This window comes from Lycorma delicatula, chromosome 10 (genome assembly GCF_047948215.1).
Source record: "Lycorma delicatula isolate Av1 chromosome 10, ASM4794821v1, whole genome shotgun sequence".
NCBI lineage: Eukaryota > Metazoa > Arthropoda > Insecta > Hemiptera > Fulgoridae > Lycorma > Lycorma delicatula.
The window spans coordinates 26,112,073-26,127,654 of record NC_134464.1 but is presented as its reverse complement, the minus strand read 5'-3'; the positions used below and the strand labels follow the sequence as shown (position 1 = coordinate 26,127,654).

General features: G+C 33.4%; 1 protein-coding gene across 1 annotated transcript in view; it reads right to left on the bottom strand.

The window, feature by feature from the left end:
• Cpr66D (Cuticular protein 66D) overlaps positions 1 to 15,582 on the bottom strand; it is a 38,190-nt gene that overhangs the window by 11,993 nt on the left and 10,615 nt on the right. Inside the window, exon 2 of the mRNA XM_075376755.1 lies at positions 11,499 to 11,924. Within this exon, the coding sequence (XP_075232870.1) occupies positions 11,499 to 11,921 (423 nt within the window). The 5' untranslated portion in view covers positions 11,922 to 11,924. The remainder of the gene's footprint in view (positions 1 to 11,498; positions 11,925 to 15,582) is intronic.

Sequence of the window (15,582 nt, the reverse complement as noted above, 5' to 3'; positions counted from 1 at the left end):
CTAATTTCTATTTATTGTTTCGACTTCCACCAGGGCTTATCTATGTTTGTCGACGTATAGAGACGAAGGTCCGAATAAGCAAACACTTTCGTCTTTTACCGACGTATTTGGCATGTGTCGACATTCACCGGAGAATACTGACATTCTCTAATTTCGGGTTTTCACGGTAACAGATACATCACTCATCACATGTGATTGACCCTTAAAAAAATTCATTTTTGAGGAACAATAGATCTACGGATTTTACAAAAAGCATTAATTATATCTGTATATACGATGTGCGACAATAAAGTAATGAGACTGATTTTTCTTTGCAGGATGTGGCAACCCTGCAGCTTGCGTAGGCACACCATCTTTGACCTTGGTCTATAAGCTACTTCTAGTCCAAGCGGCACATTGATGCAACTGCTCAGTCGTGAGTTGTGCTGTAATAACTGAACACGTGTTTGTGTCTCTCGTCACAGAAATGAAACCGCAAAATATTACGGAACGGTATGCCATTTCTTTTTGCGTTAAATCGGGTGAAAACGCGACGACAACTTACGGTAAGCTTCAGAAGGCTTTTGGAGAAGAGGTTATATCAAGAGCTCAAGTTTTTCGGTGGCATAAAATTTTTAGTGAAGGCAGAACGAATGTTGAAAATGAAGACCGCAGTGGACGACCATCAACCTCACGGACAGATGTCAACTCGACCAGGGTGCTTGAAATCGTACGATCTGAGTGAAGATTATCCGTGAAAATTATTGCAGAAGAACTCAACATCGATCGAGAAACGGTTCGTATAATATTAACTGAAGATCTTGGTATGAGAAAGATTTGTGCAAAAATGGTCCCCAAAAATCTCACACAACAACAGCGAGAAACACGGAAAAATGTGGCAGCCGATCTGTTAGAGCAAACGGAAATCAATCCAGATTTGTTGAGCCGTGTTATCACTGGTGATGGTTGGTTTTTTCAATACGATCCAGAGACAAAACGCCAAAGTTCGCAATGGTGCTCAAAGGGATCACCCAGACCAAAAAAAGCTCGCATGTCAAAAGTGAAATGCATGCTTGTGTGTTTCTTCGATTCCACGGGAATTGTTCATAAAGAGTGGGTGCCTCCTGGACAAACAGTTAACCAATATTTCTACAAAGAAATTTTAGAAAGACTTCGTAAACGAGTTCTTCGTGTCCGTGCCAACATTGCTGATAATTGGGTTCTGCATCACGATAATGCGCCAACCCAAACTACTCTGTCAGTACAGCAATTTTTAACCTCAAAACAAATTTCAGTACTACCACAGCCACCTTATTCAGCAGATATCGCTCCGTGCGACAAAATGGCGGTGAAGGGACACCATTTTCAAACAACACAAGATGTCCAAAAAGCTGTGACGAGGCTCTTGGAGGATATTACAGAAGATGAGTTCCAGAAATGTTACCATCAATGGCAGAAGCGTTGGAATAAGTGTGTGCCATCAGAGGGGAACTACTTTGAAGGAGACAACACTAAACATACTAAAACGGTAAGCAACATTTTTTTTCACATCAGTCTCATTACTTTATTGTCGCACCTCGTATATATGTATAGTACTTTTAACAATTAATTGAGTGAGATATCAGGATATTATTGATAGTTTTGTACATCCTGTAGAGGAAAATAGTTTTGAATTTAATAGAATCGGGTACTGCCTATGCAGCCACAGCCTTAATGAATTTATTCATAAAACTCTTCGGCCAATTATTCTAAATCTCTCCGTTTACTGGAATTTCCACTTCAAGAAATTCAAGATTAATTTTCCAATTTTCTTGCCCGACTTTTCAGTTTCGTTTACTTCTGTAAAGAGAAGCTGATATTCTGCGGGGGATATTTAAAGGAGCGGATATGTATAAATAAGACGTGTAAATACGTCAAAAGCTCAAGGAGATTAGCTGTAAAGTTCTAGCACTAAGATCTCAAACATTAATTAATTTCACGGACAAAGCAGCTGAAAGAGCCTGTCTTGGCAAGGCAGCATGTTGAGAACGTATAAAATATGCAATCTTCCATATATAATGAAAAAATGTGTATGGATTAAGTATTTAATAATTATGTTTAGATATCCGGCTATTTTCCGACAAATTAGTAAACTTATGTTTAATATAATTATAATAGATACTACTGCAATAATATACAAAAATCAAATAGAGTAATGCCCCCGATGAATCTCCTGACAAAACTCCAAAGGTAATTTTACAGACGTCTCACTTGAAGAGTGATACCAATTCTCCAATATATAGGTGTCCCAAAAAGTCGCTTTACCGAGACATACAATGTTTGTATTTTATGTCATGTGGCTAATGTTGTTTAAAAAATTTCGTATTTGTAAGGTCGGTAACTTATTATATTATTTTCATTTTTTTTCCTACATGTGATCGAGTAGTTTATTGTTCATGTTTACCGGTGTTGATCTGTTAATTAACCGTGAACCGTAAACTAACCACCGAACAACGTGTTTTCTCTTACAATGTCGGTGGAAGACCAAAAAAAATGGTAATGAAGTCGTTCAACAATTTAAATAAAATTTCCTCAAACTCCAGCACCATTCAGACAAGCGATCTACAATCTGAATAAACGACTTGAGATAACTAGAAGCGTACATGATTTGCCACGGAGTGGGAGACCTAAAACCGCTGCAAGTGAATATAAATTAACCGTTGCGGAATCAGTTATTCAGAGCCCAAAGAAATTTATTCGTAAAAGATCTGCTGAGTTGGATATTGCTCGCAATAGTGTGCATCGTATTTTGAAAGCATTGAAATTAAAAGCTTATCGTCCACAGCTGCATAAATGTTTAATAGAAGATGACTTCGACAGGCGTCTTGAGTTCTGTGTATGGTTTATAATATGTTGTGAGGCAGGGCCTAACTTTCAAAATGCATTTTGTGGACGGATGAAGCATCCTTTAAACTAAAAGGTTGTATTGATCGTCATAACTGTGTGCTAGAGTGGCATAAATCCTCACGAAGTACTTGAGCAAGAACTAAATGTTCCAGGTATTAATGTGTGTGTGAACAATATCATTTGATATTAGCAGTCCTAAGGACTTTTAAAGATTAAAGGTCCTTCTTTAAATAAAATTTAAAGTTTCTCATTTTAATAATAACGTGTATGAAGTGGTGACATTGTGTCGGTTCATACTTTTTCAGTGGCACTGTAAGCGGTGATTCTTACCTTGAAATGTTACAAGAAGTAGTTTTTTACCTGAGTTGCAAAATAATCCTTTGTTTGAGAATATTAATTCAATTTAGCAACAAGGTGGTTCTCCACCGCATTACAGTTTATCGCTAAGAGAATGTACCGGTAGTAATTTTGATGAGTGGATCGGAAGACGTGGTACAAGATCGTGTAATCACCGTTACACTTTTAAGTTTGAGGAATTTTGAAAAAGTTTTCTTTCATAAGCATAGAGATTTTCAACAGTTGAGACTAAGTAATCGAAAATAAATTTGAAGCGTTAAACGCAAACAAAAATTTGTGTAAAAATCCGCTGTGAAAAATGTATTGAAATACTTGGGTAGGATTTTGAGCGATTCCTGTAAGGTTTTAAAAAAAGTATAATAAATTTTACTACGTATAAAAAATCTATTGTTAATTTAAAATAGCACAGGTATTGTTTTTGAAATATTGTATATCTCGGTTAAGCGACTTTTGGGACACTGTTACATTGAAGGTTAAACGAGTTAATTATCTTAAGAATAAAAAAATAAAAAGAATTTTATTATTATTATATTATTTTAATAAAATTTCTTTTATAAAATTAGTATTTTTGGGAAAATTATAAAATCAGATTAATAAAGAGGTACAGTTCCCATAATCCGATGTAAAAAATTATTTAGAACTTATAGCCTTCATAACAATCAATTTCAAATAATATGAAAGAATTTGATAACGAACTTTGTCATAACTTCTAATAATCATTTTTAAAAATTATTTTTCTATTTCTATCTGAAATCGATGGTTCTTAAAATGTCTAACTTTCTAAATTTTCTGGTGTTTGATCTCTTAAATCGCGTATGTTTTTATTCTGATGTATTTTATCCTAATTTTCTTTAAATTTGTTAATTTAGCCAGGAGGGATTTTTGCTTCTTCCTGATGTCAACCTATTTAAGGATACTAGTAGTATATAATGTAAATTAAATAGATGATCATCAATTTCATTTATTTAGCCAGTTGTTACTTAACTATAATGGTTATGAAAAAACTAATTTATTAAAAAAGGCTGATGTCTTTCCTTTACGGAAGAATATATCATTGTAGTTATACGAGAAAGTAAAATGTACAGCACACTCCGTTGTCCTTTTGTCAGCGTGTTTAGAAATAACGTGCTTTTCAGACATTTGTTCATACCACTTAACGGTTCATGTCGGGTTTCAATCGAGTTACATAATCGGTATTTTTTTTCATTGTTATTTCTGTTTATTCACTGTTTCTACAGTCTAGCGTATTAGTACCGATCGATGAATGAATAGCCCTATATAAATGTGTGCACTTGTACTGGAGCACATCACGTGTCTTGTATAATGTGAGATTGCCGAGTACGGTTAAGAATTATTGCGCAATGCAGCCTATTTAAAATCGTTTAAATCTTCTTGTGACGAAAGGTTATACATTATTATTGATTAAGGCCCTAATAGATAGAAAGAAGGTAGAACAGAGGGCGTATATCGTAAATTACGTCGTTCCTAATAGCTTAAGTATATGATGGAAAGGTTTATTTATGAATGCCGCCGGCTGGATGGAGAAAGCGTATTCTCTTATAATGTTATCGACTGTCGCTAATTCTCTCCCCTTTCATACCACTTTATTTTTTATATACAAAAATTAAAGATCGGATAAAAAACGTTTACGAATAATAGTGATACTGGGATGACTGGCAATCGAAAAATGACTTGTAGTAGACAAAAACAAAAAGGGATGAGGATTATTCCTTCCCCAAAAATTGAATCATTTATTTTAATAACGATAAGGCAAACGTTAAATAAAACCATGGTATATGCAATTCATGCAAGCCACCAAACACTCTTAAAAACACAAAACGTATATATTCAGCTTTCTTCATTTTCCTTTATAATAATAATTTTATTTATTTTTATTCTTCTTCATTCTTAAAAAGACTGAGATGTTTTACTTACAAATTATTATTATTTTTTTTTATCTAAATAAATCTTTATCGATTCTTGGTTTTGATCTGGTGACTATTTATCTTAAGATTTCTATAACAGCCCCTCATGGTTTTGTAAATCTAGAATATAACAAAGGTATAAGGCTCGGCTGATAAATTTTGCGCACTAGCGTGCTACACGGGGACAAAAGGTACTATCGAGTTAGGCGTGGCAGCACATGATAGCTAAAATCCCTCTTTACAAACCTGCGATAATGCGTTGAAATCTGTTTACCGGTTTGTTTTCAGTAGTAGTTAAAATGGAGTCGAGTACGGCCAGCCAATAAGTCAACACGGTTAAAACAGCGCGCCGTGATTGAATTTTTAACAGCAGAAAATGTGAATCCTACGAATATTTTTCATCGGTTAAAAGCAGTTTACGGTGGTGAAACTGTTGACAGGAGTACTATTTACTAATATAATATTAAATCATGATGAAACCAAACCAGAACAAAAAGAGCAATGTTTTTCAGCACTCGTGTTTTGTGTTGTTTTTTTTTTTAATGTTTAATATTTTCTTTTGTTCTCGTAATGTTTTCCAACATTTTTTGCATTCTTTATTGGATTGTTTTCTCTTCTTATATCCATTTTGATTCCCTTTTTTGAAGATGACCTGTTCCGGAATTATTTCATTTTTAAATTGTTTTTGATCATTTTGCAAAATTTGTTCCTATTTTTATTATTTTATACGGTTACTTATTTTTCTTTTGAACCTTTAGGGACAACCAAAAGAGATTTGTTATTTGCGAATTGGTCGAATAATTTTTATGTTAATCTATGCTATCTATCTAATCTGTTAATTTATGTTTTTATGCTATCTATTTTTATGTTATTCATTCTGTATTGTATTAAATGGTATTAAAATCTTTTCCTTTTAATTGTATTGGAGAATTTTTCAGTTAATGAGAGATAAGTATTACGGGACATACAAACCTTTTGGTTTTAACCAGAAGGTGATATTATTTTAATTTTGCATTTCTAGATGAGGATTTTCTGTTATAAAATTTTGTAGTTAATGAATAGGATTTATTTAGTTTTAATATTTTCTATTCTGTAACTTTCTTTTCTTGTCCACTTTGTTCTATTACTTCATCAATGTATTGAATTTGAAATTTTAAAATATTAAATATTTTTTAAATAACTGAATATTAGTTTACTTACAATGTTAAGTTAAGTAACTTTTCAGACAACTCATAAAGGTGTTCCACACTTTTTCAGTGCGAAGATATATGTCAACGCAGTATGTTGCTGATTTCGTAGAAGATATTGCCTCGTTCCTCAGGCTTTTTTTAAAATTTTTATTGATGTAAGTTACTGGAACTTATTTACTATTTAAAATATCTACGTTATCAAAAAATAAAAATATACCTTTATACTTTTTTTTGTATTTTTCTTAAATTTGTTTTAGATTAATGAATTTTTTTCGTAATTAATATTATTCATAATTTTTATAATTTTACAGTATTTTTATTATACTTATATTAAGTGTTTACAACACATTTTTCCATAATTTTCCCGTTTTGAGTATTCTGAGGAACATACATTTTCTACTATTTTTAAAACTTACTGTATAATTTAAATAGTATATTTTGTTTACATTTTTTATCCTCTTTATTTCTGTTTTTAAAAATTTATTTTATTGCATTTTGTTTGAAAAAATACAAAATATGGAAACTTTTCAAAAATTTGGCTTTTTATCTCAATAATTAGGTTATTTAATGAGGTATACTGGTTATCTTAGCAACTTGTTCTTGTGTGTGTGTGTGTGTGTGTGTGTGTGTGTGTGTATGTGTGTGTGAGATTGTTGTTTGGTGAGTGAAAATATATTCGATCACTCCCGCTCTCCTACTACTGGACAGCCGTTGAATCTCTCAGACATGATAACCTTACTTCGCGCTCGCCTCAAACCCACAGAGTAGGATGGCATACCCAGGCCCGGCTATGCCATTCCTGGGTCCCCACTCCGGGAGCTGAAACTCGGTCTTTAAGCCAACGCCTCTAATGGGGACATCCCGAGTGGAACATTCCCACCGGGAATCGGTATTTTTCGCTCGGCTGTTCAAGAGTCCCTGTACCTCATTGTTACTGCCCACTCGTGCAAGCACGAACGAACGGCAGCTCCACACAGGGCTCTCCCTCATTCCCGAGCCCCCTTATTATTTATATACATGTATTTAATTATTTATATACAGAGTGTATCACAATGTTCTACCGGGACTTTTATAACCTATTCTACTCGTGAAAATAATGGAAAGAGTTCATATAAACGTATGTACTAATATGCTTCGTTTGCGAGTTACGGCTAGTGAAACATTTCGCTCGGATTTCAACAAACCCGGTGAAATAAGGTCGTACTGAAATTTTTAGGACGTTAGTTAATGGACAAAATTAGTGATTCTTTTGGCCTTTGATCTGAAAAATTGAATAAAATACGTTCCAGAACCTTATCTGCAGTAGTTTTTGAGAAATTTGGGGTGAAAACCAATAAATTGGTGTTTGAGATACAATAAATTTTATAAATGTGTAATGTAAAAGTTTAAACAAAACTTGTAGAGAATTTAATTCTGAATAAAATAATGTAAGATAAGTTAAGTAAAACGAAATGTTTAAAAAAAAATTGAATTTTATTTAGAATCAGTACATTTCTACATTTTCAAAAAAGCACTTATTTAATGTAAACAAAAACCAAATTCTTTGTTGGTGATACGAAAAACTTGTAAAAAAGAATTTACTGTTAAAACTGGAGATCATAACAATTGTAAAAGAAAAATAAATAAATAAAAGTTTCTTAGATAATAATTTTTTTATTAATGACAGAAATGCTATAAATTATTTGACAAAGGTTTTTTCAAAGTTGGCAAGAAAATAACAACTGATTAGCAATGCTCTAATACCTGTTTTATTCGATTTTCAGGTCAAAAACCATAATAAATCACTAAATCTGTCCCTTAATTAACGTCCTAAAAATTTCATTCGAGCTCATTTCACCGGACTATCTGAAATCTGAGTCAAATCTTTCACTCGACACTTTTAACTTGCAAACGAAGCATCTTAGAACATATGTTTATATGAACTTTTTCCATTATTTTCACGTGTACATTATGAAAATCTCGGGAGAACTTCGTGATACACTCTGTATATATATATATATATATATATATAATTTTTTCAGCTAGAGTGTAAGTAGCTTACAGTAATATGATTGCAATGATGGAGCAACTTTCTCTCTGCTGTAATAAAATTATGTTGACTGCGCGTGTTATTATTTTATTGTGGATTAAACCAGTCTGTAATAACTGGACTCTGGGCACTTGTTCAATTTAGGCTACTTTTTTAACATAAGTAGTAAAAAGACAGGAAGTAAGTCTTACATGTTGATCTCCGTTTGTAAACCGGAAGCGGATTATATTTACTTCCTGTGAAGGCGTTAGTCGCATTTTGTGTATTTATAACTTGTGGTAATCATATTTTGCTTAATTATACATATTTAGCTACAGGCATACTTATATTGTTTACATTTACTCTTGTACTTTAATTCTAATAATCTGGTCACAGTACTTTATCCACTCGCGTGTGAATTAATTTTTTTACGTTAGTGTTTACTATTGCTTTATAATAATATATCATTTTAAGAAGTACTTTTACCTTTTCGTGTAGTTTAACACGTTTATTAGATAAATAATATGAATTATTAAACCGGATTTGATAATACTTTTGTTTGCCTAAAAATATTACGTTCAGTTACACACATCACTTTTTTTAAACACTTTTATTTAAATCAACTGTTTGTTCTTCAGTATCAAATCTCGCAATAAATCTTTCTCACACTTTCAATCTCCAGTTAACTTAAAATTTTTATAGGTTTATTTCCGGTGAAAATATAACAAATCAGTTATTATTGGAATCAGTTAACTGATAATTTGTATAATTATAATAAATATCTTTAATTTGTAATACATATTTTAAAAAAAACCCTTTCAGCATGCCGGAAGGCGGCGGGAGATTTAGATTTCACCGGTGCTAAGTAGGGGATAAAAAAGATTTCCACCTTAAAGTTAAGAAAAACTTCAAATTTACTCGATGCGACAATGGTTTCATGTGAAAAAAGGTTTCACATGTTTAGCATACGACAAGCTCCATCTTCTTACAATTCCAGCAACATTTTGGTCATCCCTTGCGTAAGGATTGTTCATTTCAAAAATTGCTTCAAAGTTTTTAGGTAATGTTTAGAGGACTAACGACCACTATAAACCGATTCGATACTGTGCCTATTAAGGGAGCTATGATTTTTTTTTGTCTTCGAAACCCCATTTTTTCCACTCCCTGAGCCAATGGTTAATGATATAAAAGAAATTTACTTAGATAAATTTTAGGTCCTTATTCAAAGAATAGTAGGAACCTTAAACGAATTCGATGCTTTACTTAATAAGAAAGTTAAGTTATCGATATATATATATTTTTTTTGGAAAAAGCCCACACTTTCCACTCCCATGGTCCGATTTTGGCCGTTAACGAACTCGACAAAGATATTTGGATGAGTTATTTTTGAGGAACAATTTGAAAGTGATTGGCGCAAAATTACAGCAGTTATCGTGTCCACAAGAAAGTGAAAAAATAAAAAAAATATATATATGTATAAATGGATATATAAACTTTTGAGCTGACGGTGGTTTTGGGATCTGGGGGATACAAAACGACGTTTTGTATCGGACGTTGAATCATGGTACCCATTACAATGGGTACCGAGCAACATGTGTTTGTTCGACTGGACCTCCGCGCAGACGTACAGCTTATCAACTGCCAGGCGGAACCGAAACAAATATTGGTTCAAGTTCGTGTGGTTGGAGAGCACCCGGGCACCCGTTCCCCTTAAAAACAAAGGAGAGGCTTACCATCCCTCCAAGTCCTGTATAAATCTATACAAGGACCTTCCCTTAGTCGTGGCGTGCCATTCTTGCTGCCATGCATCCATCGCGAGGCTGTAAAGCCTTCTACGCAGGCGGGAGATGAGCAACTGTTCGAAATTTAGAACCGGTACATTGAGATCATCGTTTCGCTCCGATACAGGCCTGGCCCGAAACCGCATCCCAAATACCTCGGCCTCCCTGCCACTTCGCAACTTCCATATGGCTGCCCGAACTTTCAACACTAAATCGATTGGGAGAGCCTTCCCCAATACGTAGCCTAGCCTCGTAGGAGGTTGTTTTAAAAACCCCAGTGCATACAATTAAGGCTCTGCGCTGGGCACTCCTTAAATTTTGAAGAAGTGCTCTATTCATATCCAACCTATGCGCCCAAACGGGCGCCGCGTAAAGGGTCATGCTATCAAAGATACCTCGGTATACCATGTACATTTGACGGCCTGACAACCCATAGTCTTTCCGAGCAATCCTCCTAAGTTTGTGCATCACTGAGACGGCGTCCGCCGCTACTTGCTTAATTTGGTTGCTAAACAGCAACTTCTCATCAAACAACCATTCGCCAGGGAATGGTGTCTCGCCCGCCCTGACGCCAACTTCTGCTTCATCCTCTGGAACATCTGGAAACAGAGTATCCAAGAACGCCTGCCTGGTAAGTCGCCATAGATGTTAAAGTGTGGTCTCCACCACTAAACCCGCATCGAACATTAGACAGCACGTGCAATGGCTTTGGCCGGTAACATTACTTCGCGAGCCGCCAGGAGCTGCGGTGGTCCCCCACAAGAATGAATTACATTTCATTCATGATGAAAACTGATATAACTTTCGTTATATCGGTTTTCAACATTCAAAAAAAAAAAACATTGTTACGCAAGAGGTAATCAGTTTTGGATACCTAATAATCCTATTCCGAGACGCCGCCCGCCAGGACAACCCGCCCGGAGGATCTAGCTGCAGAGGCGTGCGTACGGTACGCCTCTGCAGCTAGTATTTTTAATAATATACCAATTTTTTTTCTCGTAAAAAAATTAACCAATTAGTTATTTTTACAAAATAATTTTTAATAAATAGTTTAAAATGTTATTTAATGAAAAAATAGAGAAAAAATAATAAATGTGAAAATCAGAGTGTGATCTGGTTGGAATTATACACCCGCAATTATAGGTGATAAAAAAACTTAATTATGGAATATATATTTTTTCATCTGTAGAACGTAATTGTAGGATATACGTACTCGTAGAAATGAGATTGAGTAACATTTGTGGTAAATTATTAATATTGTCTGTTAATAAATAAATTATTATAAAATACAAATAGTATAACGGTAATTGATTGTGGTTACAATTGTTACGATTAATGAAATAGAAAATATTTAATATAGCTTACTACTTACGTCATAATCCTCCGGCTGTTGTTGATCCTTACTAAGGAAAGACTGGTTCGGTATCAACTGCTTTCCGGAATATTTTTTTAAAACTTGAGGCCTTTGTTCTTGTTGTCTGTAATACAACAAAGGTTGACGAGGTGCTGATTGTTCTTGAAGGCTCGGATCTTCTGCGATTTGTTCTTGATAAGTATGTTGCGCTTGCACCGCCGGTTCTTGTTCTTGAAAATAAGGTTGACGTTGACGAGGTAATGCGTATTTTTGTGGCGTTAATGCAACCGTCTGTTGCGTCTGTTGTGCGGCTACATATTGAGCTAACTGTTCTTGTGTCAGTGGATACGCTATAGGTGTACCGTAAACACTTCTTTCGCCTTCCAATAGTAGCAAAGGTAAAATAAATACTAACGAACTTGTCATTATACTCCACGCCATCACCTATAAATAATAAGATATTTATTAAATAAGATAAATATTATTTACTGAATAATCAATCCTAAAGAAAATTAGGTATGTAAATAAAAACAAATAAATTTCAATGATTCATTTTTTTTTCAGCAGATGTTCAAAAAACGTAATCATTTAAAGGAGTTTTAATAGCAACATCTTTTAATGATTATAAACGGCATACAATTTAAAATTGTAACAGGACGAATAACGTCCTGTTATTTATTAAAAGAAAATACATGTTTCGTATTGATTTAATCTATTTAGTTTTTCGAACATGTCATCGTTTGGTATAATATATAATTTTAAGAACAGCTTACCAAATTCCAATTTGATTTCCTCAAGCGCTTTCGGCTATTCTGCCATCCTCTGGAGGACTATAATTATAATTAAAACATTTAAAATTATATAACTTACATAAATTATATATATAACAACTGATCGACGTTTTATTAAAGTTCGTCAAAAGTTAAAGTTTTAAGTCAAAACGTCCGTATTGTAGTGGTTTCACAACTGTTATGTCAAATCCAATCGAATATGTAGTTCCAATCAATTGTTATGTCGATTGTTAAATCAAATGTTCACAACTAAAACTCAAATAAACGGTAATAAATATAATTTGAACGGACAGGGAGTATACAGCCTAAAATGTGAAGATTGCGAATTACGATATACTGGTATGATCAATCGATCATTTTTAATTAGAACTAAGGAACGTATTAATTCTATAATAAAGACATATAAGGACCGTTCAAATTTCGCTAAATATATATTGTAAAATAAGCATAATTATGATTCAAATAAATTTATGGAAGTATTAGATTACTCTAATAATTATTATAACACTTTTAATCTCAAAAAATTCCATATATACTCGTACAACAATAATAAATTAATAAATGAACAAATTAATTCGATAATGATATTTTATACAAGCAGATAATAAACAATAATAATTAAGTTGGCTAAACTGATTCCATAGTGATATAAAAAAATAAATATAATAATTGTGAAACTATTACAATACGGACGTAGTCACTTTGACTTAAAACTTTAACTTTTGACAAAGTGTCTTGATCTTTAACAAAATGACGATCAATTGTTATATATAGATATAATTTAATTATGTAACTTTTATAATTTTATATATTTTAATCATAATTATACTCCTCCTGAAGATGGCAGAATATCCGAAAGCGCTCGAGGAAATCAAATTGGAATTCGGCAAGCTGTTCTTAAAATTATATATATAAATGTGTTTCATATAATATTCCGTTTATTTTTTGGAGGTTTATAGATGTAGTATTGTTCCACAGTAATCGCTCTTATTACATAGAGCGATTCACGAAGACCATAACACACTGGACATGTTCTACTGGTGAAAATAAAAAAAGGAAGTTTATATAGACACAGTTTCGGAAACGCTTCGTTAGTGAGTGTCGGCTGCCGAAAGATTTCGTCCTGATTTTTGCGCCTTCGGTAAAATTAAGCGACTATAATTCTTGATACCCATATTAAGAGGTAACTTTAATGGTTTTATATGAAATCTTACTGAAGAACTGGAAAAAAATAGGTCGCAGAACTGTATTTCTAGTAGTTTTTTTTTAGAAATCTGGGGTTAAAAAAAAGCTGACAACACTGTTGTAGAAATTTCCCGTCGCGTGGCTAAAGCCGCATTCAACCTGATTTCAAATATTTTTTTCATTTTATTTAAATATAATATTTTATTATATTATAATAATTTAATTCAATGATTCTAACTAAAGCGCGTGCGCTACGATATTTAATTTTCACGGGTATGGTGGTACTAGCGGTGATTGTCGGCACTAACTAAAGTAATGTAACTTCATAGCTTACATAGAACAAATTTCGTTTTTACGGTCGACAGACTGGTGTAGTCGTGAGGCTTAACGCACCAGGTACCGAGTAAATGGAGCGATCGAGTTCGAGACTTGACCAAACCGCATTACTTTTTTACACTTTAAATTTTATTCGTTTATTTAATTCTATCGCTCACCTGTAATGTCACAACATAGCAGTCGACTACAACAGCATTTTTTTGAGTGGGGATACGATTTAGCAAAAAATTTTTTTTTAACAAATGTACCTAAGAAAAATATGGCCTTAATTAAGTGAAATCTCGGGATACTGAGGGTGACCTTGCTCTACAGCCTCACCCCCTTGACCTTTTAAATTAATAAATAAATATATTGGTATCAATGCTCGTTATACAGAAGTAATCGGACCAAGTTTGATCAAAATCAGTCCAGAAGTTCTGGAGATATAAGGTGATTTAGAAGCCAACACCGAACACACGGATATACGAATATTAACATTCGGAAAATTTCTATTCGGTTTTTGGTGTTTTGGGTTCCTTAGGTGTCAAAACGTAAGATCCTGTGAAAACCGCATATTTCAAATTGGACTGATTTCAATATTTCTCTTCTAGAGCTAAAGATCTACTATATCGCTAGACGGGAAAGTAAAAGGTTTGGGGTCGAAAAACCCTCTATTTTATATTTGGTCTAAAATAACTTTGTTAAATGGGTAATAAACACATAAAGGTTTTGAACAAAACTTATAGAAAATTTGATTCTGAGTAAAATGATATGGATCATAAAAACGAAAAGAATTTCAAAATTTATTGAAAACAGATCATATCAAAATGTAGTACATTTCAACTAGGAATATAAACGAAACAATTACAAAACAAAAGAATTTTGTTATATTCGTATTTTTTAATTAAAATTAAAAAGGATAGACTCAACAAAAGAGAACTTCATGAAATAAAAGGCTTCGAAATCAGAAATAAATTCGTAAAAGTATTTGTATATAGTATAATACTTTATGTTAGCGAAACATTAATGATAGGAAAAACAGATAGGAAAAGTTAATGTTAAATGCGGTGTTACAAATTATCTTCATAGTTAGATAGTTAATGTAACAAGTACTTGTAGTGAAGATTTAAGATATCGATCTCTCAATGATCGATTTTTACAATTATGAGACCCTTTCTTATGTATGTATGAGTTTAATCAATGAATCCCTTCACGTATGGTGATGTTTAAGATAAGATTTCCAGTGATTAAGTAAACTGAATTGTTAGACAAAATTGTCGTTGTTGCGATCAACACTTATTTTTTGATATGAGGTTAATATTTTTAGTGTTTAAAGGCTCAATAAAGTAATATGACTTCATAGTCTAACTGAAGTTAGATATAGAATAGCTTTTGTGCAAAACCTTCGGTGTAAAGGCGCGAAGATCGTGCTTCCACCAATCGATTAATTTAATAGTTGAGTGTTCTAAGTTATGGTAGGTAGTCGTAGTTGGAAGAGAACATACGAAGGCGATACAGGGTTGTATAAATACACTGATGGAAATGTCTGCCGAGACATTTGCATCGATGGCATCCTGACAGTGGCCAAACTGATAACTGTTGTGTCATCAAGTTTAGACGATCTGAAAGATGACCTCCGGTAAAGCCCATCAAGGCTAGAAATGGAGGGGGTGGTGTGGTTACCGGGATCGTCACAAGGTGGATGTCTTTCCTTACGGGGTCAGGATTCTGTGAAAACTTTCTCCAGGACACAGTTGAATTAAAGTGTTGAAAGTCCGTCGTCTGTCTAATCCCTGTCCCAATTTCAAACG